Here is a 22435-nt window from a genome sequence, read left to right as displayed (position 1 = left end):
TGTATTTTAATCAATAAAACATCTGTAATGCTTTTTTTTTCAAAATCACGTCTTAAGCATTAAACTTAACGTTCTATACAATCATGCTACTATAACTCCAGATGAAATAAATTGAAATGAATGATTTTATCAATAATAAATGACAAATTCTTTGTTGCTGCAGGTGTTTTCTGTTTTTTTGTTTGTTTTGTTTTGTTTTTCTTCACAAAGGATGGATTGAACGGTTTAAGGGACCCTAGGTAAAAATGAGCTGGCTTCACATGAATTGAGAAACTGTGAAAAAAGAAGTCTTCATCAGAGCCAGATGGGCTCAGACTTCTAACCACACTGTATGTACAAACAAATAGACTCAAAGTCCTCAGACTTCAATGTTGATTAGGTTTTATTCCATAAAGTAGGGCCCATAGGAGAGGATTATAGTTTGGGTATAAATGCATGTGCGTTTGGTTTTAGATGCAGATGACCTCCGGAGACCACCTTGGTGTTGTGTACCTGCTTGGAGTCTTTCAGTTTGTCCTGTTTTAGAAGTCACTTCTATCTTCATAAGAAATAAACTATTAAATGAAAGCATTTATTGATTAAACTCTGTTTTTGTACATGAATAAAAATATTTATTAGTCATTTTACAAACCAGGTTGCAAATGAAATGTATTTGTTCCTTTACGCTACATAGAAAAATCATTCAACACAAAACAAAAAACAGAACTTATGGAGTGGTGTGGAGTGTCGAGGGAGGAACTGAGGAGTCTCACAGCCTGGGGAAAGAAGCTTCTCCATGGTCTGGTCTGTTTCAGCTCCTGTCTCTTTAAGGCCCCCCCTCCTGAATAGACAGTTAGCTCTTATTGGTCAGCTCTGGCACACCTGAGCCAGCATTGCTAACAACAACAGATCTGGTCCTTATTAACAATGATTAACAATTATTTGAGAACATTTTGCACTACAGCAGACGGCAATCTTGAACACCGATACTATAGGTCAAAGCAGCCACATCAACTACAGTCAACAACAGCAAGGAGATTAAGAGGGAGAGAAGTTTCCCAGACTCCCTTATAAAATCTCTCCATTTTGTGAGTTGTTGAGTTAGCAGAGACTTTATTAACTTTGCAAAGTGCTGTTTTTGACAAATTCTTAATTACTTTGGCCTTCTTGTAATTTCGGCATATGTTATAGCCTTGTTTTACTAGAGAGGAGCCTCTGTAGGTGTGGACTTTTTTCCCCGCTATACTCCTCCTCACCACTAGGTGTCCCCACCACATTTCTCCGACGACCACAACTCGGTCACTTCCTGTCCCCGGTAGTGAACACACGAACAGGCGACAGGCAGCACACACGTGAGGGGCAAAGATAACAGCCAAAACAGACAACTGACACAAGATGGACATCACAGAGGTCCCCGTGAGTCAGGACAACAAGGGTAAGAAAAAGAAGAATAAGACGCCGAAGAAGAAGAGAGTGAGCGAGGAGGGAAATGGAGCAGGCGGCGGAGTTGAGAAGAAGGAGGAGAAGATGGAGCAGAGCGAGCAGGCAGCTGCTGCTTTCCCCCCCACCTTCAGTGTGTCCGAAATCAAGAATAAACAGCGGAGACACCTCATGTTCATGAAGTTCAAGCAGGAGAAAAGAAAGGTAACACAAGGAATATAGCAGGTGGCGCTGTCTTTAGTAAGATAACTAAGCTACTGGACACTTAGCTGCTAGCTTATTACTTACAGCTAGCTGAACCAATGCAGTCAGATATAACAGACAGTCTTGTCATAAATACCCCCTTCATGTAAAGTGATAGAGTTCAGGTCTGGGTCATGTTGAATGGCACTGTGTTAAGCTGAGAGTAATCATAATATTATCATATTTAGTGTAGACGTAAGGTAACATTCACTGCAAATTTGATGTGATTTACTTGGGAGCTTCAATGCTATGCTACATTTTAAAGGAAAATGTTTGACATCTTTCCCCACGATATTAATCTAAAAGCTCTAGAAATTGGTTATCATGCAGTATGATTGTATGACTTATGATTTATACATGCAATACCTATGATACATATATATACTACAACTCAAAGCTAGTTGGGGGTATTGGGATATTTTAGTGTTTCACTTGATTGTTTATTCTGTGACGAATCTGAATTTTTATTTTGTGTTTTGTGAATATTTTTGGACACATTTCATTTAACTTGTAGTGCATACCCATGCACATGCATATATACACCCACATCCCAATATCCTTGACTAATGTTGAGTAGTGTATAATCATTGTTGATCAATCTGTCAGATAGGTATTGGATAAAACATTTTTACTTCATAATCACTAATTATCCAGATAATTCTCTGACGAATAATCAATTTAGTCACTTTGAGCACAACAGTCAATCTAAGATACAACCGCAATCCTCCTGTAATTTCAGTGTTCATATTTTCTCTGTCTTCGTATTTCAGCAAAAGATGCAGCTGAAGAAAAAGAAGAAAAAAGAAAGGGAAGCTTTAGGTGACAAGGTGAGTTTTTTTAGTTTTTTTTTACCCTGTCTTGTCCTAAAAGAGGCCACTCATTTCACTCTTACTCTTAAATATATTTTACCATTATACAAAGTAGTAGTGTTGATGTTGGGCATTCATTTTTTTCCTTTATTCTGTCCCTAATGTAGGCACCGCCAAAAGAGGTCCCGAAGACGATAGAAAACCAGAGGGTGTACGACGAGACAACAGTCAACCCAGAAGATGAAGAGGTACGCCCAAATCTGGCTGAGCTTGAAAAATGATCTCAGGTTATAATTGGAATGAATCTGCATTCATTTGTGTGTCATCTTCAGGTTGCATTTGACGAGGGAACTGATGAGTTTTCTTCCTACTTCAACGGGCTGACAAACCCCAAAGTACTCATCACAACATCAGACAGACCCAGAGGGGTAAGTGGCAGCTGCTCAGAAAAATGTGTTTGCGTGACACTTTTCATTATTTCATCAAAGTTGCCAGAATAGGTAATAAAACATTGAGGCTGTTGTACCTTCAGTGTGTGACTGACATGTTATAGACGCTGTATGAATTGTCCTGAGGTAGTAAAGTGGCATCTGTGAAACAATGTCTCAAACATCATTTTCAAACCTTGTCTGTTTAACACATTGATCCTTCTCTGATGTTTCTTTCAGAGGACGGTAAGGTTTTGTGAGCAGCTGGCCACAGTGATCCCAAACGCCCACGTGTACTACAGAAGAGGTTTGGCCCTGAAGAGGGTCGTCCCTCAGTGCATCGCCAGGAACTTCACCTACGTCGTGGTCATCAACGAGGATCGCAAAGTGCCCAGTATCCTCAAACCCAGCTGTGTCAGGACTCTTTTTAATCAAATCAAGGCAACTTTACTTTGCCTTTGAATCTCACCAACTTCAGACCACTTTTATTTAAAGAAAGCTCAATAATGAATATGAAAGTACCAAATATTCCAAAGCTTCATTAATAATGTTGGCATTTCAATTATTTTTATGCATCCATTTTTTTCTTGCATGTGTATTCATTCTGTTTAAACCCACTATTTATGCACAGTTTCAGATAAAAATTAGGTGGCACTATTATTATTATTATTATTATTATTATACTATTCCAGTTGTGGCTGCATAGAATTGTTTGACTTGTGTGATCAGACATTTCCAATGACTCCAGAGTGTTGTAGTCCATAGGTGTAACCATTTCCAAAATTCACATCATGGTTTAATAGAAGAAAATATTCTGCTTCAGACCAGATTTGGTTTGGTTTGCTCTCCTGCTTGTTGCAAATGAAGTGATGCACACACCTGCGTTAACAGAGGACATTTGGTAGAACCCTAGAAAGTCACAGCAAGTAACTAAATACTTGTAACGACTCTACCCTGACAAACTTTGACTAGCTGAGCTGTTTTTAATGTCTGCTCCCTTAACTGTGACTTTAAGATGGTCTGGTTCTCTGTCATTTACCTGATGGACCGACGGCACACTTCAAGGTCAGCAGCGTAAGACTACGTAAGGAGATGAAAGTAAGTTGTTAAATCCAAACTCTTTCCCCCACGTCTCTGTTCTGATTAAATGTGAAATGTGTTAACACCATGACAATGATAGTAGGTTTATATAGCTTGTTTCTGTGTGATCCCATCTTAATTACTGTTTCCTCTCTGCAGAGACGAGGCAAAGAGCCAACTGAACACTCCCCAGAGGTGATCCTCAACAACTTCAGCACACGTCTGGGCCACAGCATCGGCCGGCTGTTTGCCGCTCTTTTTCCACAAGACCCCCAGTTTGTGGGTCGACAGGTCGCCACCTTCCACAATCAGAGAGACTTTGTCTTTTTCAGATTCCACAGGTGAGAATTTTAACTGTGACCTTTGGTCCATTTTCAGAAGCTGTGTAAGATTTTTCTTAAAATTTAGAAGGCCAATATTAAACAGTTTATGGGATCTCTTAAGGTACATCTTCAAGAATGAGAAGAAAGTTGGCATTCAAGAGCTTGGACCCCGCTTCACCCTCAAGCTGCGCTCTCTACAGAAAGGCACCTTTGACTCAAAGTTTGGGGAGTACGAGTGGGTCCTGAAGGTGAGTCTCCCTGCTGTTACATTTTTCTTTGAGATGCAAGAAGAGCTGTACTGTATATCTAATGTCGGCTCTTTATCAATAGTAATTTGTTTCATGCCACTAACACAGTTTTTGCAGTAGTCTTGCTGCCAGGGTTGTCAGCATTCATAAATGTTTGCAATGTACTTTAGTGACATGTTAAAAACACTCTTTAAATGTGACTCAACACTTGAGTAATGTCCCAGGCTTTTCCTGTAAATCTAAAAGATAACATTTTTCTGTTTCCAGCGCCATGAGAACGATGCCTGCAGACGGAAGTTCCAGCTTTGAAAGCAAAATAACAACCAGCTTATCCAAGATGTTACCGCTGTTTGTGGCTTTGTACAGATGGAATTTAAAGTGGATATCCAGATTCGAGGACGACTAGTGGCCAACAGTTTACACACAATTGGAGGTTGAACGCTCATGACTGGATTCTATGAGAGCACATCGCCATAGATTGTCACACACACAGACATGTCTTCTATAAAGCTGCATCTGTGATTCCTTCTAGAGACTTGAGCGGTGGGACAGGAGCCTGTAGCTCATAACAAGGACTTTTACCATCTCTGTTAGTTGGGAGACATGCTGGGACTCCACAGGAATCTTTATAACCTGAAAACTCAGATCTGTGTGTTATCTTGTACGTCAGACTTGTATTGACTTTTAAGTTCCTATCATATTCATAAACTGTTTGAATGTGGCCCAAAATTAACCAAAGTCATTGTAATTGCAGTGAATTAAGTGCAAAAGGAGCCAGTGTCTGGAAATGTGGAAGTCCTTCAAATTGTCTATAGTGCAGCTGCTTTTGTATGTGACGGGACTTTCAAATTAATAGCATATGACACAAACACTTCACAGATTTCTAAATGTGTATATACTCTTTAATAAAACATGTAGCTGCAAGTTTAAAATGTGGAAATACCATTTATTTCTTCTCAAAATCAGTATGATAAAATGTACAATTCAAAAGGCACGTGTGTGTTGATATGGGTTAGTTTCTTTTAAGCCTTCTAAGAAGGTTAAGACATTTACTGTGCCACATGAGCACCTGGAAATGTTTCTGTGTGAGATTTTACAAAGGCAAAAGTAAAAAACAAAACAAAAAAACTGTTAAGTTAGATGTTTGTCCCCAAATTCCCGAACACTCCTGAGACGATTCCAGTCCACAGCGCAGGTCCTGCAGCCCAGTTCTACAAGGCACCACAACGTCCACAACCTGCCGGACCATCACATTGATTAGTTGAAGCTAAATAACATTTTTCTCAGAAGCAGAACTGTATATGTCATCCAACAATTTTGAAATTAGTGTGTGTACCACAATTATGTATACTTAGGGCTGCAAATAATGTTCATTTTTAATTGTCGATTAACCTATTAGTTGTTTGATCTATACAATGTCAGAAAATGGTAAAAATGTTGATCAGTGTTTCCAAAGAAGAAGAAGAAGAAGACATCTTCAAATGTTTCTTTGTCCATAACCAAAAGGTTTTCAGCTACTGTCAGGAGTTAAGAAACTGAAACCATTTCCATCCTAATGTAGTGATAGAAGTGATAATGGTACAAAAACAGTTAAATCTTTTCCGACATGCCTATCCTGTAACACAAGATTACAAACATCATTATTTATGGAAAAGAAAAAAACACACTTGAAGACATGCAGTTGGTCTTCAAGTGTGTGTTTTTTTTCCTTTTTCACAAATAATGATGTTTGTAATCTTGTGTTACTTTGGACAATAAGTGACTTGCCAAGAAAAACAATTAAATTTCATATTCCATAATGGTAAAATATTGATATCAATAGTGTTTTGCAGCCAATTGCTGAAACCCACATAACTATTGCACTAAGTGGTGTGGAAGATTCCCATCTAGTGATTGGTGACAGTATTACAGACTATAAATATAACATATTAAACCTAAATATAAATGAAATTATGAATAGGTAAATAAACATATACAAGTGTACATAAATCAATACACAAAGACAATTTTTACAATTACAATTTCATATTTCATGTGTCTTCATTCAGGATTTATTCATGGGGACAAGCATCAATTATATATATATTTTTATTTAGGAAATAAATTACAGTATTATTTATATATTGAATATATTTAGTTTCTGCCCTAGAAAACCCTCCATACTGATTGGTAAATACACAGTTATGTAGACTAAATATACAGTAATAAATATAAATAAAATTGTAAATAGATAAATGTGAATGGGTAATGTGAATAAATAAATAAATAAATGAATACATACACAAATTTAACATTAATATATTTAATTTGTCATTTATTTATGGTGAGAATTACATGAGCACTACGTAGTTTTGGCGAAGAAATTCAAAATCAGAATTTTAATATTTACAATATTAATGAGGTAATAATACAGAATAAAAAATATTGATCTTTTCCATAATGGAATAAACAAGCTGTTCTCAGAGGAAAATAAGGTTCTCAGAACACTGTTTGAAGCTAGAAAGGTGGCAGGGTCCGCCACATATAAACAAAGTTAAACAGTATAAAATTGTGTTGTGAAAGCGATTTTGTTAAGGCATAAAACTTTTTTCTTCATTGAAGATGATTAAAATGTCTTCCCCAAAACTACACAATGTATCTGTAAGTATTACATTGAATAATCATTAATATATATATATATATATATATATATATATATCTATATATATATATATCTATATATATATATATATATATATATATATATATATATATATATATATATATATATACTGCGGTTTGGCCTAAAACCCACCATAAATGTGGAGAAATGTGTCTTTTTAAGATGTTCAAACTGAAGTCAGAGCTTATAGTGCAGCCATCTATTGGTGCTTCTCTACTACCACTGCTCAATATTGTAACTAATGTTCATCTGAGTGACTAAGATGTTATAAGAATCGATGGATGTGATCGAAAACAGGTGTTGAAGTTGAAAGTGTTTAAAGTGTTGTGACAATCACAGAGAGTGAACTGAGCTGGTCTTGCTGCTGTGGTACTCACAGAGGCAGAGGCTCGGCCAGTCGGTGCTATAGGAAGGAGCAGACTTTCTGCGGTCTGAACGGGTTGTTGCTGGACGACATGCCGGTGAGCAGAGGGTCCTGCTGGGCGTTCTGGAGGCAAAACTGCTGCAGGTCCGCTGCGGCCTGGGACACCTGTGGGAAACAACCGGAGAGTTATCCCCTGATATCTTCTGTAACAGCTCTGTAACCTAAATAAAGCGGGTCTGTTGGGTCACATCATCGGCATTACAACAAAAAGAAAGCAACAAGTGAACACAACACACGCCCTAAATAATTAGCGGTCTAAACCAGTGACTAACCTTAACTCTGTTTATGCCAGCTTCAAGGCGTAACTGTTGCACGACTTTCTTCATCGCTACGATGCTGGATGATCCCGACATTGTTAAGATTTTGTAGGAATGTAGTCTTCAAAAGGAATAATATAAAACTTTACGAACACTTCAGTGTTGCTAGCTAGCTAGCTTGTTAACTACTTCTTCCTCGTTTCCGGTTTTCTTTAAAGGAGTGTCCGCCGGTGTTGCCTTCATGAGATGTGCTGAAACTGCGATTATTGTTTTCCCGACTGTCTCCACCTGAACTTATTTGAGGAAATTTCACCAAATGACAACACGTACATGTGAAAGGAAGAAGCTTTTTTTTTTAGTTGGAGCCTGAAGAAAATATTCACTATCTAAATTCACAGCAATGAGAGGGAAATGTATAGCTTTAACATTATTTATGCTGTGGTTCACATTTTTGCCGAACATTCTCCAATACTTCAACTTTGTTATCGATTATAGACGTCCTAGTGTATGTTGTCTGGTCAATGTAAACCTCACCTTAAAAACAAGGCTGGGCTTTTAAGAGAAAAAACAAATTTTTTGTTAATTATTACGAACATTAACAACTTCTAGTGCACGTGAAGGCAGCATCAGTGCAAATGGAGCTGCGGCCTCTAGTGGTGAAAATGCGTCATCACACTGAACATCATAACCTGCCATACAAGACAATCTCGACATAAAACCCTGTTTCCCGTGTAATTATGAGTTTGTTAATTTATTCATTAATTTTGTTTAATGTAAAGTAGTCAGATGAGCTATAAAACAATACAACAAAAAAATTCAACCATATCACGTGCTGCTTTACCTTGTTAAAACTACATAATTCCTTCAGTCCAGATAATACTTTAATGAAAAAAATGTCAAATAAAATCCCATAACCACAATGCCAGCAGTCACACTTTAAAATTAAATGAATACAAAAATATCTCATGAAAGAGTGCGTATAAAAATTGATTATACCTCATGTGTGCAACTTCCAAGACATTTCCAGCTCTAGTTGTCATCATCAGCACCAGAGCAACCACTGCTGGAACGCTCATAAAAGAAACTCTACCAGACGACTGACTGTGTTTGATTACACCAGATTGTTACTTGGCAGTCCACGCCTCCACAGGCTTCCTGCAAATAAACTAACGGAAATCTACCCTCCTGTCTGAGTGAGGCTGTTTCTGCTGCTCCTGAAGCTGAGCTGGACTGATAATGGAGCTGTCTTGTGAGTCAGTGAGGTATCCTGAGGGCAGAAGACCAGCCAGTTGCAAGGTATGCTGAAGGGATTGATGTAATGGAATTAAAGTTACTTGTAAATAAATATCCTCATTGAAAAGTATTGATGTCTGTTGTGTATGTGTTCAGTTTGTGGAGCTCCATGTGCTGTATGTGCCAGATGACCAGTGGGATGTGAAGCTCAATAAAGTCCCTGCTGAAGCCATAGAGAGCTTCATATCTGCCGGCTTCATCAGGTGAAACTGCTGCAAATATTTTAACTTGTTTCAAGACATTAAACCCACAAGAGGATAAGAATTTGTTTTAAATTGTAGCTTGGTTTCACACATCCAAAGGCTATATATGTATGCTTTAGAGAGATATTTAATAAGACCTTGTTGCACTGATTAGGAAGTTTTGTTATCAGGTATTCAAATTCTTCTTTTTAACGAACCATCATTAACTGCATTTATAACTGTTCTGAGGGTTTTGACATAAATACAATTAAGTTAAAGTAAAGGAATAATTTAATAAAACCCCTTCAGTGAGTGATGTCCTCTTGGATTGTTACTTACTACTTGTCCAGTCTTAATCTGCTAAGTCACAGCAACTGTCAGACAAATGCTGTGAAGAAAAATATGTCTTTCTAATATTTACTTAAGGGAAACCAAAAAGTCTCAAAATAAGTGTCAGTAGCTTAAAGTTTTCAAAGTGCAGTACAGCACGTGAGTAAATATATCATACTTGCTTTTAAAGCTTGATAACAGCTTAAACTTCTGTGTTTCTGTTTAATTCCAGCCTATAATAAACGTTTCATTCTTATTTGTGTTATCAGCATTTAGACTATAACAGGCAACTAAAATCCACTGAAACCCAGACAAGAAGCTGTTTCCTGTGGTCTCTCCTTTGCTGTCAGTGTGAAAACATATCTGTCATAAAGTCAATTGATCCTATGTTATCTAAAAATCTCCTTTTTTCCCACTGTGGTATCAGAGTTTATCCCGATATCACACTGAAAACTCTGAGGAGCGAGCTTGGAGCTCTCCTTGGCGCAGAGAGGAGCATCGACAAATTCTCCTTCCTGAAATGTGTGGGGCGCAGTTTGGCACTGGTGAGAGCAGCTGGCTGTTTACTGTGTTTTATTTTCTATGGCTGGTTGTGTTTCACGGGGCAGACCGTCGAGACAAACAATGCAGACAGTTTGATTAACAAGTTCACTATTCAAGCTCCAACACTAGAGGGTGTAAAGTATGTGTCTGTGAAGAGAGAGAGAGAGTGAACACAGATTTTACTGTCACGCCTCTTACAACAAGCAAATTCTTTTCTACTACAGGTCAAGAGCAAACAGGAGAGGGATCTGAAAGTGAAAACATTCGCTCCACCATATGTATGTAGCATCCTTGTTTCATATATACATTTAACTGTTTTTCCTCCTTAACAAATACAAGAAACTCTTGAAGAAAAATTACACATATAAATGTATAATATATGTATATATATATATATATATATATATATATATATATATACATATGTGTGTGATAATACTTGTTGGATGATTACATCGGACTACAACAACCAATGAGAGATGCGTCCCAGAGTAGCTGACAGCGCCGTCAAGCAACGATAAACACTGTTCTGGAGGCTAACTCTAGCTAGCATACTACTGTGACAGGAACTTAAAATCTCACCTCCAGCTCTCGCTGAAGAAAACTGGTGTTGAGCATGTCTTCTGACTCATCCAAGCTCATTTAACTGTCTGCTTTAGTTTTCTTCTCACTGCCACGAGTCACCACAGCAAGTTGTTGCCACACGCTGATCTCCATTCTGTTTATGTCTGCTTCCCCATGAGATCACGTGAGAGGGATCACGTGTGAGTCCAGCTGTATGTCCAAATTGCACCTAATTCGACACTGCACTTCCTTTGGTCCTCAGCAACAAACCTGGCAAGTGTGAAGTAGATCGGATGGACAGTTCTCAAGATATGCCTGTAACAAACTGACAGACAGATTCTTGCTTTATAGTTAGATAGTGTTTCAGGTTTTCAAAGTAACCAAAATGTCTAAAAACCCTGATATGCTCTTGTGCGCCAAGTCACAGAAGGTGGATGACTATTGTGTGTCTAAGTGTATGACTATTACCTTTAAATTTTGTGTTTGTTTGCCATCTATGCAGCAAATTTTTTCCTTTAATTTGTTATGAACTTCAGTGATTCCCCGGATGTACTTTTAGATCTGACTAATGTGTTACTTAGCTCTGCATTATCTGGTGATCTTTGGATTCTTAAAGGATAAGATCACCCAAAAATGAAAATTCTGTCATTATGTACTTCGCCCCATGGCGATGGAAAGATGGGTGAAGTTTTGTAGTCCACAAAACATTTCTGGAGCTTCACAGCAAATCAGCGTTGCAGCATTTTCCTAAACAACTAAAGTAGATGAGGACTTGTTTTACAATGTCAAAAAAACAACAGAAAAAAGGCTCCATTCAGCATGTCTGGTGTGATCTGAGTCTCATGAAGCCCCGGGATCCCAAATTGATTTGAAAAAAACATTATTTATTTACTTCAGACGGGTTGTGCGCTAACACTTTTAGCTTAGTAGCTACATTGAAGATTTTGGCTTTTAAAAGGTTGTAAATAACATTTTCTCAGATCAAATTGGGATGTCAGGGTTCCTGGAGACTTGGATTACACCAGACAAACTGTATGTTTGTTTTTTTTGCAGTTGTTTTTTTATGTTTTAAAACTAGTCCCCATGTACTTCAGTTGTTTAGGAAAATGCAGCAACTCTGTTTTGCTGTGAAGCTACGGAAATGTTTTGTGGACTACGAAACTTTACTTTCCATCGACATGAGGGTGAGTCGATGATGACTGAATTTTATTTTTTGGTGAACTTATCCTTTAAAGTTTAATGTCTTGTCATCACCTGTCCACAGGCCCCACAGCCAGAGCTTTACCTGCTGCCCTTTGTGGAGAGCGATAGCAGTGTTTGCTCCCAGTCTCTCACCCCAGACACCAGCAGCAGCTCCCCAGACCACCAGACCTATTACCACCCTCCCAAGACGTGCAGCCTGCCAGCAGGAACAAAAGAGCCTGTTAAATTCCCCCTCATCCCCCAGTGTTCCCATCAGCCACCTCCCACCCCCAGCCTGGAAGAGGAGGAAGAGGAGGAGGAGGAAGAAGATGAGGAGCAGAGCTATAGTTCTTCAGAGGCAGAGGGAGAAAATGAAGAGGGGGGTCTTTCTTCTAACAAGTTAGAGTGGGCAGAGCAGGAATGTTGCCCAAGGAAGCTTCAGAATCAAAGAGCACCACAGGCTGTTTCACAGAGTAAAGGTACAATTAAAGGTACAATACACATATTTACTCTGCAACAAAGAATCTACTATCCACTGTCATTGTACAAATCTTCTGTCGTTACTGTGATGGGTTATCTGCCTCCAAGTGGCACCTTGCCTAAATCTGCTCTTGTGCAGTTATGTCCTGTGATGAAAATGCAGGTTTCAGTTCTGCTGATATTCACCATGTTTTGGAAGTCATCTCTGCTTAAATATCCTCATTGTGGATGTGCAGAAAGCTCATCTTCACTGAAAAGCCCATTGCAGGCAAACAGACAAGCTCACAGCCCTTAAAATTAGTCTTCAATTATTTTAACGTGTAAAAAGAAGAATTTGTAGCTTCTGATCCACTGCATTCTATAATATGGTTAAAGGTAACGTTCACCCCAAAATAAAAAATACACACATTTCCTCTTACCTGTAGTGCTGTTTTTAGTAACGTCACCACTTTTTTCTGCACTTTTAGCACCACAAGCATAGTGTCATCTAGTTCCATTATATTCAGGAGAAATCAGATATCTCTATCTCCAAACATTTCCAAAGCTTGGCAACTCACACCAAAACAATCTAGATGGATACGTGGCACTACAGGTAAGAGGAAAAATACGTATTTTTGATGTTGGGGTGAACTGCCCCTTTAACTAGGCAATTTAGGCATTGGTGGAAAAGGTTTGTACATGTGCCAATATCAGCGCCCTTCTTTAAAACTAATCCTCTGGATCTCACATCACAAAACTAAGCCCTTCGGTTCCTCTTTACCTGCAGCTTTACAACGGCGTGAGGCTGATTCAGCTCAGGTGAAGGAGTTCCCGGGGATGGAAGAAAGCTCCAGAAAGAAGAAACAGCACCACAGACAGAGCAGAGCAGCCAGAGATTCAGGAGAAGCCCCTTCTCTGGAGGACAGAGATTCAGGCTTCTCCCTCACAGATGGGTGCTGTGCCACATTTGTACTCTGCAGCGAATACCAGCGCTACCACAGCTGGTTGTTCTAACCGTTTGTCTGTTTGCAGGCTCGGGAAATCAAAGGATACTCTGAAGTCCATCAGGAATAAACCAACAAGTGGAGTAATGTATTGCATTATATATGTGTTTTTTTATATATAATTCAGCATGTCCCCTTCAGTCTTTTCTTTTGAGGAAGCCGCTCTTGAAGGATTTTGACAGGACTTTAAAAACAAGCAGGAAGTGTTCAGTTTCTTGTTGTTTGGTGATTAGTCCAAATTCCAGTGTCAGCAGGTGGGCCTACTGGAGTGTGTGAGCTCTTTGAAGTGAACAAAGAGCTGGAATAAAGACATAAAAGTCTATTTAGATGTTCAGTAGACTCATTCTGTTGTATTTACTGCTTGTTTTTAGGTGACAGAAAGTCCTGCGGTGTTGTCTCGGCCTGTTCGGTGCACCTCTCCCCCTCCAGGTGTACACTTGGCCACAGTCACACAAAAAACGTCTGGCTCTTCCGTCTTTCAGACAAACAGTAAGCTGTCACATTGGCCACATACCAAGCATTAATAATCATTAAATTTTTTTAGCACATCTGACATGGTTTGTGTGTGTTAGGAGAGGAACTGATTGAAGAAATCAAGCTGGTGAGGGAGGAGAGAAAGCAGCTGGAGTGGACGAGGCAAGAGTTGCTGAGAAAGGGGAAGGATTTGCTGGCTCAGAACAGACACCGCAGGAACCAAGGCGAGGAAGTATTTTAGAAGGAATAATCCAAGTTCTTACTTTGTCCCCATAATTGTTCCTTAAGTGGTCAATAAGATAAAGATGGAAAAGAAGTAAAAATTAAATTCTTATTTTTGAATAGCTCGTGACAGTTGGAAGAAGAAATATTTTGAAACCAAGAAAGCCACGGCACCGCTGGAGGAAAATCTGAGAAACCTGCGACAAGAGCTGGAGACGTTTTATAACAAACTCTTGCACCAGCTGCAGGCCAGAGACAACAGAGGGAAGCCAAGGCGGCAGGGCAGATCCTCCATGAAGGTAAAATCTAATCTATCTTGATTTTATAAATGGTTTTGTCAGTTTTGCCTTGTATTAAAAGGTAGCGAGGAATATATTTGGATGAATAATTCTTTTAAGATTTCTTGCATTCTTCAGTAGATTAAGTCCAAATGTTGTATTGTTTTTTCAAAGACACTGAATTGCCAATATACCCTTTTTTTACAGCATGTCTAAGGAAAAGGTCTATTAAAGAACTTACTGGCTCAAAGTTTCAATAGTGCAGTCAATAAAACACATATTTGATGAAATATTTTAAGACTTTAAAGTCACATAAATCACTAAAAGACGGATTGTGAATTTCAGAATGAGCTCATCATTCAGATCATGACAGAGAGCCACGAGATTGACAACCTGAAGAGGAAGATAGAGGACGCCAAGATGAAGCTGGTAACAGAGATAAAGGTAACTGATTTTCTATCAAGCTATTTTCTATCAAGTAACAAAGGAAGCTACAGATATAATATGTAACATTTCTGCATTTAAATGCCTGAAAATGATTAGAGTTTGAGTTGTGTACCTGTGTATCATCCCATTAGTCCAAACATTTTGGACAATGTTTCAAACCACAGAAATCTGTAATTTTGTTCAAGGTAACGGTTTCTTTCATTTGCCCACCTGTTGCTTTAACTTATGTTAGAAAGTCGGCGAACAAGGCTAAACGTAACGAGAATAAAAATCTCAAACATTTCCTCGTCCATGAACATCTCTGCCTGAGTGTACGTAAATAGATTTTCATCAGCAATGATAGATATTTGACAATAAAGACAACAACTCCCATAATCCCACACTGCTTACTTCTTGTTTTGATTGAGAGACCGGTTTTAGCTGAAATTACATGCTGTGTTTAACTTGTTGGTAAAGAGACTTTTTTTTTTCTTTCATCTTTTTTCAACACTCTGTCAGCATATTCCAACAATAAATACATAGTTATTTGGTTAATTTTAAGCCCCATATCCACTTCACACTCAGCATAGTCATTTTTATAAAACCCAAAGTCACACAGATGTACTTTCCATTTCAACAAACCCTGTTACGACGGGGATTTTAGCCTGATAGCCTAAAAACACTCATGTTTTAATCTTTACTTTAAGTATTACATGAGCTCCTTTTATCGGGTTAGGCTGCCTAACAGCTGCTGTGCCATCTGGTGTATTGTAGTAACAAACTGTGTTATTTTTCAATGACTGTGCTGTGTAGTTGAGGAAACAGGCTGCCACAGAGCTGAGGGCCCTGAAGGCTGAGCTGGCCCAGAAGAAGAGCCAGTCCTCTCATCCTGGTCCCACGGTCTCTCTCTGCTTTGGAAACCCCACACGGGACAGAGGGCAGGTCCAAAGCACCTCCATCTAACTCAGCAGATACAGAACTGTGAAGAAGACCGTTGTCTCTGGGGACCAGATAGATTTTATTGCATGTTTGTGTCTAAAGTGTTTGATTTTATGCAGCTGTACTTTCTACACGGCTTACTGTTTTGTCCGCGAGTTTTGTATTTTTGTGCTGTTGTTTTTTCCATGTTTTATTTTTACTTAAAGGGTAACTCCCCCAATTTTTACACATTTAAGTGTGTTTACAGGTCTTGAGGAGTACTGCTGTATATGTGAAAAAAGTAAATGAAGAATTTTGTGGCTCCAGAGGAAGTTGCATGTAATCTGATAAACTGCCTCCAGTGATGTCACTCAGTAGCATTGTTGCATTGTGGGTAATGTAGGCTCCAGGTTTTGAAAAGAAGTCTAATCTACACTGATCTAAATCATTACAGCAGAACCAGACATATCGCCTTTTTTATTCCACATGTTCCTGCTGTCTACATTTCCCACAATGAAACTGAGCCTCTAGGTGACATCACTGGAGGAAATTTATCATATTACACGCAGCTTCCTTTGGAGCCACAAAAGGAGCAGTTACCCTTTAATATGCCATTTGATTTGTTAGTGATGCTGACACTGTTGACGGAAGAAAAGCTAAAACTAAAGTGCTTCAGAAAATGTTTTATTTTTGAAAATATAAAGTGCACAGATCTCAGTAAGCTCAATCAAAAACACTGTTTATGTCCGTCACATTACAATGATTGGTTGTAGAATGACAGTTGCTTCTGTTAGCACAGAGGAATGTCTGAGACGTTAACTACATTCAAAGACAACAGCAATAAAAGCCACAATAAACCCTGAAGTGCAAGTATGCGTCCCTGAACTCAGAGAGAAGTCTCACCCCATTACTGCAACAGAAGGATATATTGACTTAGCAACAAACAGCAGGCTGAGTAGTGATGTAAATTTCTGCAGCAGAGTTAACCGTATCCCAGCTAGCATCCTAAGAGAGCATTCCACATCATCGCGGTCTGCTGCCTGGCGACAGGTTCATCGCTGTAGTCCAAGATGTTGCCATTCCACATGCCAATGCCCCTCAAACCTTTAGATGTCACATAGTCCGCCTTGGGACAAATACTCTGTGGGTCATCGTACCAAACCTGATGAATCTGTCCTTTCTCGTCCTGTGGGGGGAAAAAAGTGCAGATGATTGACAACAAAATGAGAGCTGATGAAGGCGCCATCGTTTGTTGTGAGAAGACCCTAAGACCCAACGAGACGGTGCTCAGCAGTAATGTTTTATTGCTTTTTTGAAGTGGTGATTTGTTTTGTGACACTGTGGTAGCTCGGTTGGACGCCAACACTTGAAATAAACAGCTCTGCCTGATTTGTTGAGTCGTGAAAAATTACCAAAGCAGTCAAGCTTGAACTTGGCAGAAAGAAAAATAATACGTAAAATAGGCGCCCACTTTGCTAACTAATAAAACAAGCTCAAACCGATTGTACATTTTAAGGCAAATTAAAACAGAATTAAGACTTGAACTATAAAATAAAGACAATGTACCTTGTAGTTAAAGAAAGGAGCCTGCTGCTCGTTGTCCCAGAGCCTGCCGGACAGTGAGATGTTGACCTGCTTCATCATCCACTTGTATGTTTTCTGCTTTCCAGCTGCATCGCTGCAGGGGGCTCCGCGGAAAGGAACTTTGGCTATATAACATGTTCCCTCCTGGTAGTGGAGAAGACATAAAGGGATACCTGTGTTTACATTTAAGACAGAACAAATAACAATATCCTGCAACAGTAATATAAGTGTAAATAATGCGTTCCCTTCAACAACATTTGCCGGGATGTAACAAATACCATTTAAGAGCACGGATGACAGGAAAAAGGGGAAAGGTGAAATACTTCAACTAGACATAGCTTTATAATTTCATTGTGAATAATGTAAGATGTTAAATCATACCGTATATTATAACAAAGGCAATCTTTAAATGATTTATATAATGCATTAAACCAAAACTCTGGTGTGCTTTTATGTTTTCTTATTGTCAACCAATCCAATAAAAGTACCAACATAATAATGCCTTAATTAGTCCGTCTCTTAAAACTCTCTGACTTCCGTCTCACCATCTGTCTCTGCTGGAGGAATTAACTAGGAAATGAACATTGCATAAATAACAGTAAGGTCAGATTAATACACTTTTAGTGCTGCCATCAATATTTACAGGAGCAGTACGGTGTATGTGGGCCTGACTCAAAAATAAAATGCGCACGTTCATGGTAATGAGGGAACATGTCGTTCAGTGCAAGTTCTGCAGTTCATTAAAGTTTTTTAAAAATAAATGGAGGACAACAACAGAGGTTTTGGCTCCACAGGCAGTACTTGTCAATAGAATCAAATCATTATTAGTTTTAGTTTTTTCATGAATCTGTTGACAATATGAAGAGTTATGCTATGCTGTGAGGCTGCACAGTGGTGCTTTGAAGTGTTTACTTCAGAATGCTAACCACATGCATGATGCTACCATGTTCACAGTGATCATGCTAACATGAGGCTGATGGGATTGTTATAAGTTTTACATGTATTTGGTCATAAACCAAAGTGTTAGACAAGTATAATGTTTGACCAGAAGATGGTGCTAGATGAAAAGTAAAAGGATCTTCATCATCCTGAGGTGGGCATAAATTTGTTTCACTTAAAACCACAAATGTCAACCTCATGATGGCGCTAGTAGAAAAGGCAGGGATTAGCAAGTCATTAAAGGGAAATTCTGGTATTTTTTGGATGTAACTTTGAAAGTTGGAGTTGCACCAAAGGATTACGTTGCAGCCATGTGGCCAGATTTTAAAACCTTTGGGAGGTATGAATCATTTACACACCGAAACATGTTTTTATAGGGCCCAAGTTAATAAAAAATGGAATTCCCTTTTAAGATCTATAGTCTGGGGACCATGAATGTCTGTATCACATCTGTCAATACATCCAGTAAATGTTCTCAATGTAAGTGAAAACTCTGACCTGCTTGTGATGCAAGCAGAAAGGTCAGAGGATCACTAAAGGTGTTAGGATTAATCCTGTGAGGATCATGAATGTCCTAATGTGCTCGTGGCTGCTGGCTACATGAAAAGGGATCACCAACGTCAAACATGTGATACGTTTCATGGTCAACACTGTTCGATTTGATTTTACTAATACGTGCCAGATGTGTAAATGTTTGTCTAACTTGTTTGGTAACATCTTAAGTGTAGCTTGATGTTGAGCTTTTGTCTCGTCTTGTATCTTACTGTCACATTCAGCCTCTGAGGACCATGAATGTCAGCATGTCTGTCCAAAATGTCATGACACATGACACGCCATGTATATATTTTTTTTATAGCTAACATGTTAACTGTGTAGCTTTTTAATTGAACACTATCTTACCTGGGTGAGGTTGAGGCATGGGTAGTCATAGCCGTACCATGGCACTCCCATCACCAGCTTCTTTCGATCGATCTTCAGATTCAAATATTGGTCATAAGCTTAAAAGAAAGATAACAGGCAGTTCATATGTGTTGGTGAGTATTGTCTGCATTAACAAGCTGACCGAACAACAGGACAACAAACCATTCAGTGTCTGAGAGAGTGGGGCATTTGCCATTGCGATACAGTCGCCCATGATCTGGCTCTGTTCATCATAGGACATCACAAACAGCAGGTCGCAGGATTCAGCGATGGCTACATAATTATAGCAGCGCTTGTCGATGCATTTTGGTGACCAGGCAACATCGAATGAGACCTAGAGGTCAGGATAAGAAACAGCACTTTATTCATTCATTTTCCGACCTGGTTAACTCCTATTTAGGGTGATAGAGAGGATTGAGGCTTTCACTGAATTTACCAGGAAAAAGAAAAAAGAATATGGCCAACACAACAATATCAAAACAGTCTCACCTGTGAACCTGGGATCTCCCTGTGGAAGGCCTCAGTGGTCTCTTTGACCAGGTCTGTCAGAGCATAGTACTCTGGGGAGCCCTCCTCCACTGACTGTTCAATGTCGAGGTTGATCCCATCCATAAACTGACTCTTGGCCAAGCTGACCTTCTCTGTTATCCACGCTGTCCTGTTTTCTTGGTCTACAATGTTGGAGAGGGGAATGTCACCTGTTCCCACCAACAAGGAAAGACAGAGATGGACATGATTATGAGGAAGATGTATCGATAAACTGCTGACAGCAGGAGCGAGAAGCAGTTCAAGAAATGAACAATAAGATTCACTGAGCTGATGAACAGTGGGAGCTTTTACAAAAAAAAACTATCATGTAGGTGCTATAAATTTAGCCTTTGACCTTTGTAAAACTGCTGGTAAATTAATCATTACTAATTCATACTGTAGCTAAGTGCGAAACTCACTCTACCTTTGAGTACAACCCGTGCTCCTTTAGAGTGAGCGTAACACATGAGTTCAGGGTCATATTTTCCAAACGTTGCCACTGTCGTCACCATGCTCCAGTTGTAGGACTTCCATGTCTTTCCACCGACGTCAAACACAAACACCTGAAAGAGACACAGAAAAACAACATGGACACATGACTGTGAGATTAACTGCTCCGATTCAAATTTATGTCCCATTACTTTTTCTTTTCAGCATTTTTTGACTGACGAATTTCCAAATAGGAAACATCTATAAAACAATATTTTGACCAAACATTTGGAAACATTTTCAGACAAAACATTATCAGGATACTAAAATGAAATTTAAAAAGTAGTAGATTCCACTGGAATGCAGCTGAGAAGGGTCCATTTGTAGAATTTGTCTAGTAAAATACTGACTATTGATGATTGAATAGCTACAAACATTTTGTTTTTTTTAAATTAGCACTTTTAAGTGTGATTTCTGAAGCAATATGACACACCTAACAGATGTCCAAGAGGCCATATGTGCCTAAAAAGAGGAACCTTCTCAAATATCACATGACAATAAACCAAACACAGACGCTGCATGCATGGATAAAGAGGAAAAACCATCTAAATGTGAAACTTTAACAGGAACTACAGTAGATAGGTTCACTAAATAGTGCTTATTGCTATACAACCAATACATTCATGCTTTCCTGTCACTTTTATTTTCCTTTGTCATGAAATGGCTAAAGATGTGTTATTTTGTCTGCACTGTTCCTTGAGTAAACATTTAGGATTTATAATGAGTCTTGACTATGATAAATTCAATCTTCTGGAGGTGACTATGCCAGTTTAATGCTCACTACCAGAGCGTAACATTTTATGGACCTCTATCATAAGACATCAATTTTATGACAGTCATGTGCACAAGAGGTTTGTGATATATTTTTATCACCCGGCAGAAACTTCTCCCCCTCTTCCTTTAATCTTTCTGGACAACAAAACGACTGACTTCTTATATTTTTCTTCTCTAGAATTTGGTGGAAGTTTGATAAATGAGCATGTAAAATATGATTTAAAAATGCGACATCGACAACAAAGAAAACATATTTAGTTAATCCTACGAGTTTAATTTTGATTGATTTAATTTGTCATAATATTTATCTCGAAATAATTCTGCTACAGTAGTCAGGTCTGGGCTGTAGCAGCAGCTTGGTTGCCATAATGACCATCTTTCAGTTTACACTGATCATCAATAACCTACTAATCGATCACTGTCAGTTAGCATCAGCTCTAAAGTCATGAACACCTAATGGTATGTTTAAATACCAGCTAGCTAAGCTGTCAGTAATGAGTTGAGGACGTTTTGATGGTGGTGGAGGCTCAACAACACCACGTTGTGACTGTTGTCGTGAGTTTGACAAGCTAATGTTTACAGATGTTTACCGACGTTAGCTACCTCAAAGTCTCTCTCCTGTCGGATGTGCAGACAGAGCTCCGGTCTCTCACACGGACAGACTGCAGCCCTGCAGGCCAACACTGTCGACGAAAGCAACAGAAGAAACCAGGACATGTTTGGACCAGGACGAGGATTTAAAGTTCAAAGTTTCAGTGGAGTCGGTCCAGTTTCAGCCTGACTTCAAACTGTCCACAACTCCTGTTAGCGACGTCACTTCTGTACGGGGGCTGACATGGTACAAACTTCATCGGGACAGCGTACAGCGCGAAGTTGTTCGTAAAATGAAGAACTTAAATGAACTTTTATGTTGCCATAACTATATATACAGAGTTTAGCATAGCTTAGCATAAATTATATTCTTAACCCTCATGCAAATGATAAAAGATAAATAATAATAATAATTTAAAAAATACACGGACCACATTTAATAAAAAAAATGTTCTAAGTCATAAACTCCCATAAAAATACTACATATTAATGTTATTTTCAATTTTCACCGGGTTACAGTTTCCAATCAACATCAGTCCTGATACTAACTACAAAATATTCATTCATTTTCAGAATTTTAACCCTTAAACCCTTGTTAACCCTTGTCTGTTTACATGATGCCACTGTTTTTTGTTTTTTTTTACACTACAGTTTTATTATTATCATTATTATTATTAACCTCCAGCACACATATTCCCCTTTATAAAGGTATAGGATAGTTGCACAAACCTGAGCAGGTTTGTGCAACTCACAGGTGACAAATACACCTGACCTCTAGATGGCTGTACAACGTGTGTGGGAAAAAAAGAAAAATAATTTAAATGAAGGACAAATTCAGAGA

General features: G+C 38.7%; 4 protein-coding genes across 4 annotated transcripts; 2 read left to right on the top strand and 2 right to left on the bottom strand.

The window, feature by feature from the left end:
* The first annotated feature begins 1011 nt into the window (after positions 1 to 1011).
* Positions 1012 to 5270, top strand: rpf1 (ribosome production factor 1 homolog). Its single transcript, XM_073476674.1, has 9 exons — positions 1012 to 1623; positions 2433 to 2489; positions 2639 to 2719; positions 2804 to 2899; positions 3140 to 3293; positions 3915 to 3997; positions 4139 to 4320; positions 4424 to 4550; positions 4818 to 5270. Exons 1-9 carry the CDS (start codon positions 1375 to 1377, stop codon positions 4857 to 4859), a joined length of 1071 nt encoding a protein of 356 aa, XP_073332775.1. The 5' UTR covers positions 1012 to 1374; the 3' UTR covers positions 4860 to 5270.
* A 205-nt stretch (positions 5271 to 5475) lies between these two features.
* On the bottom strand, positions 5476 to 8115 carry LOC141004956 (guanine nucleotide-binding protein G(I)/G(S)/G(O) subunit gamma-5). Its single transcript, XM_073476675.1, has 3 exons — positions 7909 to 8115; positions 7590 to 7741; positions 5476 to 5787 (listed from the first exon to the last, which is right to left on the bottom strand). The coding sequence occupies exons 1-2, from the start codon at positions 7987 to 7989 to the stop codon at positions 7616 to 7618; spliced, it is 207 nt and encodes a 68-aa protein (XP_073332776.1). The 5' UTR covers positions 7990 to 8115; the 3' UTR covers positions 5476 to 5787; positions 7590 to 7615.
* A 1009-nt stretch (positions 8116 to 9124) lies between these two features.
* On the top strand, positions 9125 to 16185 carry spata1 (spermatogenesis associated 1). Its single transcript, XM_073476451.1, is given in 14 exon segments — positions 9125 to 9189; positions 9283 to 9389; positions 10126 to 10243; positions 10466 to 10519; positions 12070 to 12466; positions 13234 to 13399; positions 13479 to 13533; positions 13822 to 13939; positions 14023 to 14148; positions 14270 to 14445; positions 14770 to 14868; positions 15664 to 15733; positions 15736 to 15792; positions 16172 to 16185. Coding segments are annotated over 14 exon segments (1617 nt in total). The 5' UTR covers positions 9125 to 9129.
* Positions 16186 to 16436: 251 nt separating this feature from the next.
* Positions 16437 to 21803, bottom strand: ctbs (chitobiase, di-N-acetyl-). Its single transcript, XM_073476673.1, has 7 exons — positions 21607 to 21803; positions 20165 to 20303; positions 19702 to 19910; positions 19375 to 19546; positions 19192 to 19289; positions 17335 to 17496; positions 16437 to 16954 (listed from the first exon to the last, which is right to left on the bottom strand). Exons 1-7 carry the CDS (start codon positions 21718 to 21720, stop codon positions 16766 to 16768), a joined length of 1083 nt encoding a protein of 360 aa, XP_073332774.1. The 5' UTR covers positions 21721 to 21803; the 3' UTR covers positions 16437 to 16765.
* Positions 21804 to 22435: the final 632 nt, after the last annotated feature.

Source organism: Pagrus major, chromosome 11 (assembly GCF_040436345.1).
Source record: "Pagrus major chromosome 11, Pma_NU_1.0".
Lineage (NCBI taxonomy): Eukaryota > Metazoa > Chordata > Actinopteri > Spariformes > Sparidae > Pagrus > Pagrus major.
The sequence above is the reverse complement of the archived record's forward strand: the minus strand, read 5'-3'. Positions and strand labels throughout refer to the sequence as shown.

What these genes read in the sequence shown, in the direction of transcription:
- ctbs (XM_073476673.1), bottom strand. Translation starts at nt 21,720, where the DNA reads ATGTCCTGGTTTCTTCTGTTGCTTTCGTCGACAGTGTTGGCCTGCAGG. An exon ending in ACTCTCTCAGACACTGAATG is followed by an intron (nt 19,290 to 19,374) that starts GTTTGTTGTCCT and finishes CTTTCTTTTAAG; the next exon opens with CTTATGACCAATATTTGAAT. An exon ending in CTCCTTTCTTTAACTACAAG is followed by an intron (nt 16,955 to 17,334) that starts GTACATTGTCTT and finishes TTCCCCCCACAG; the next exon opens with GACGAGAAAGGACAGATTCA.
- rpf1 (XM_073476674.1), top strand. Translation starts at nt 1,375, where the DNA reads ATGGACATCACAGAGGTCCCCGTGAGTCAGGACAACAAGGGTAAGAAA. An exon ending in TCAACCCAGAAGATGAAGAG is followed by an intron (nt 2,720 to 2,803) that starts GTACGCCCAAAT and finishes TGTCATCTTCAG; the next exon opens with GTTGCATTTGACGAGGGAAC. An exon ending in CATCAGACAGACCCAGAGGG is followed by an intron (nt 2,900 to 3,139) that starts GTAAGTGGCAGC and finishes TGTTTCTTTCAG; the next exon opens with AGGACGGTAAGGTTTTGTGA.
- LOC141004956 (XM_073476675.1), bottom strand. Translation starts at nt 7,989, where the DNA reads ATGTCGGGATCATCCAGCATCGTAGCGATGAAGAAAGTCGTGCAACAG. An exon ending in CTGGCATAAACAGAGTTAAG is followed by an intron (nt 7,742 to 7,908) that starts GTTAGTCACTGG and finishes TGTTTCCCACAG; the next exon opens with GTGTCCCAGGCCGCAGCGGA.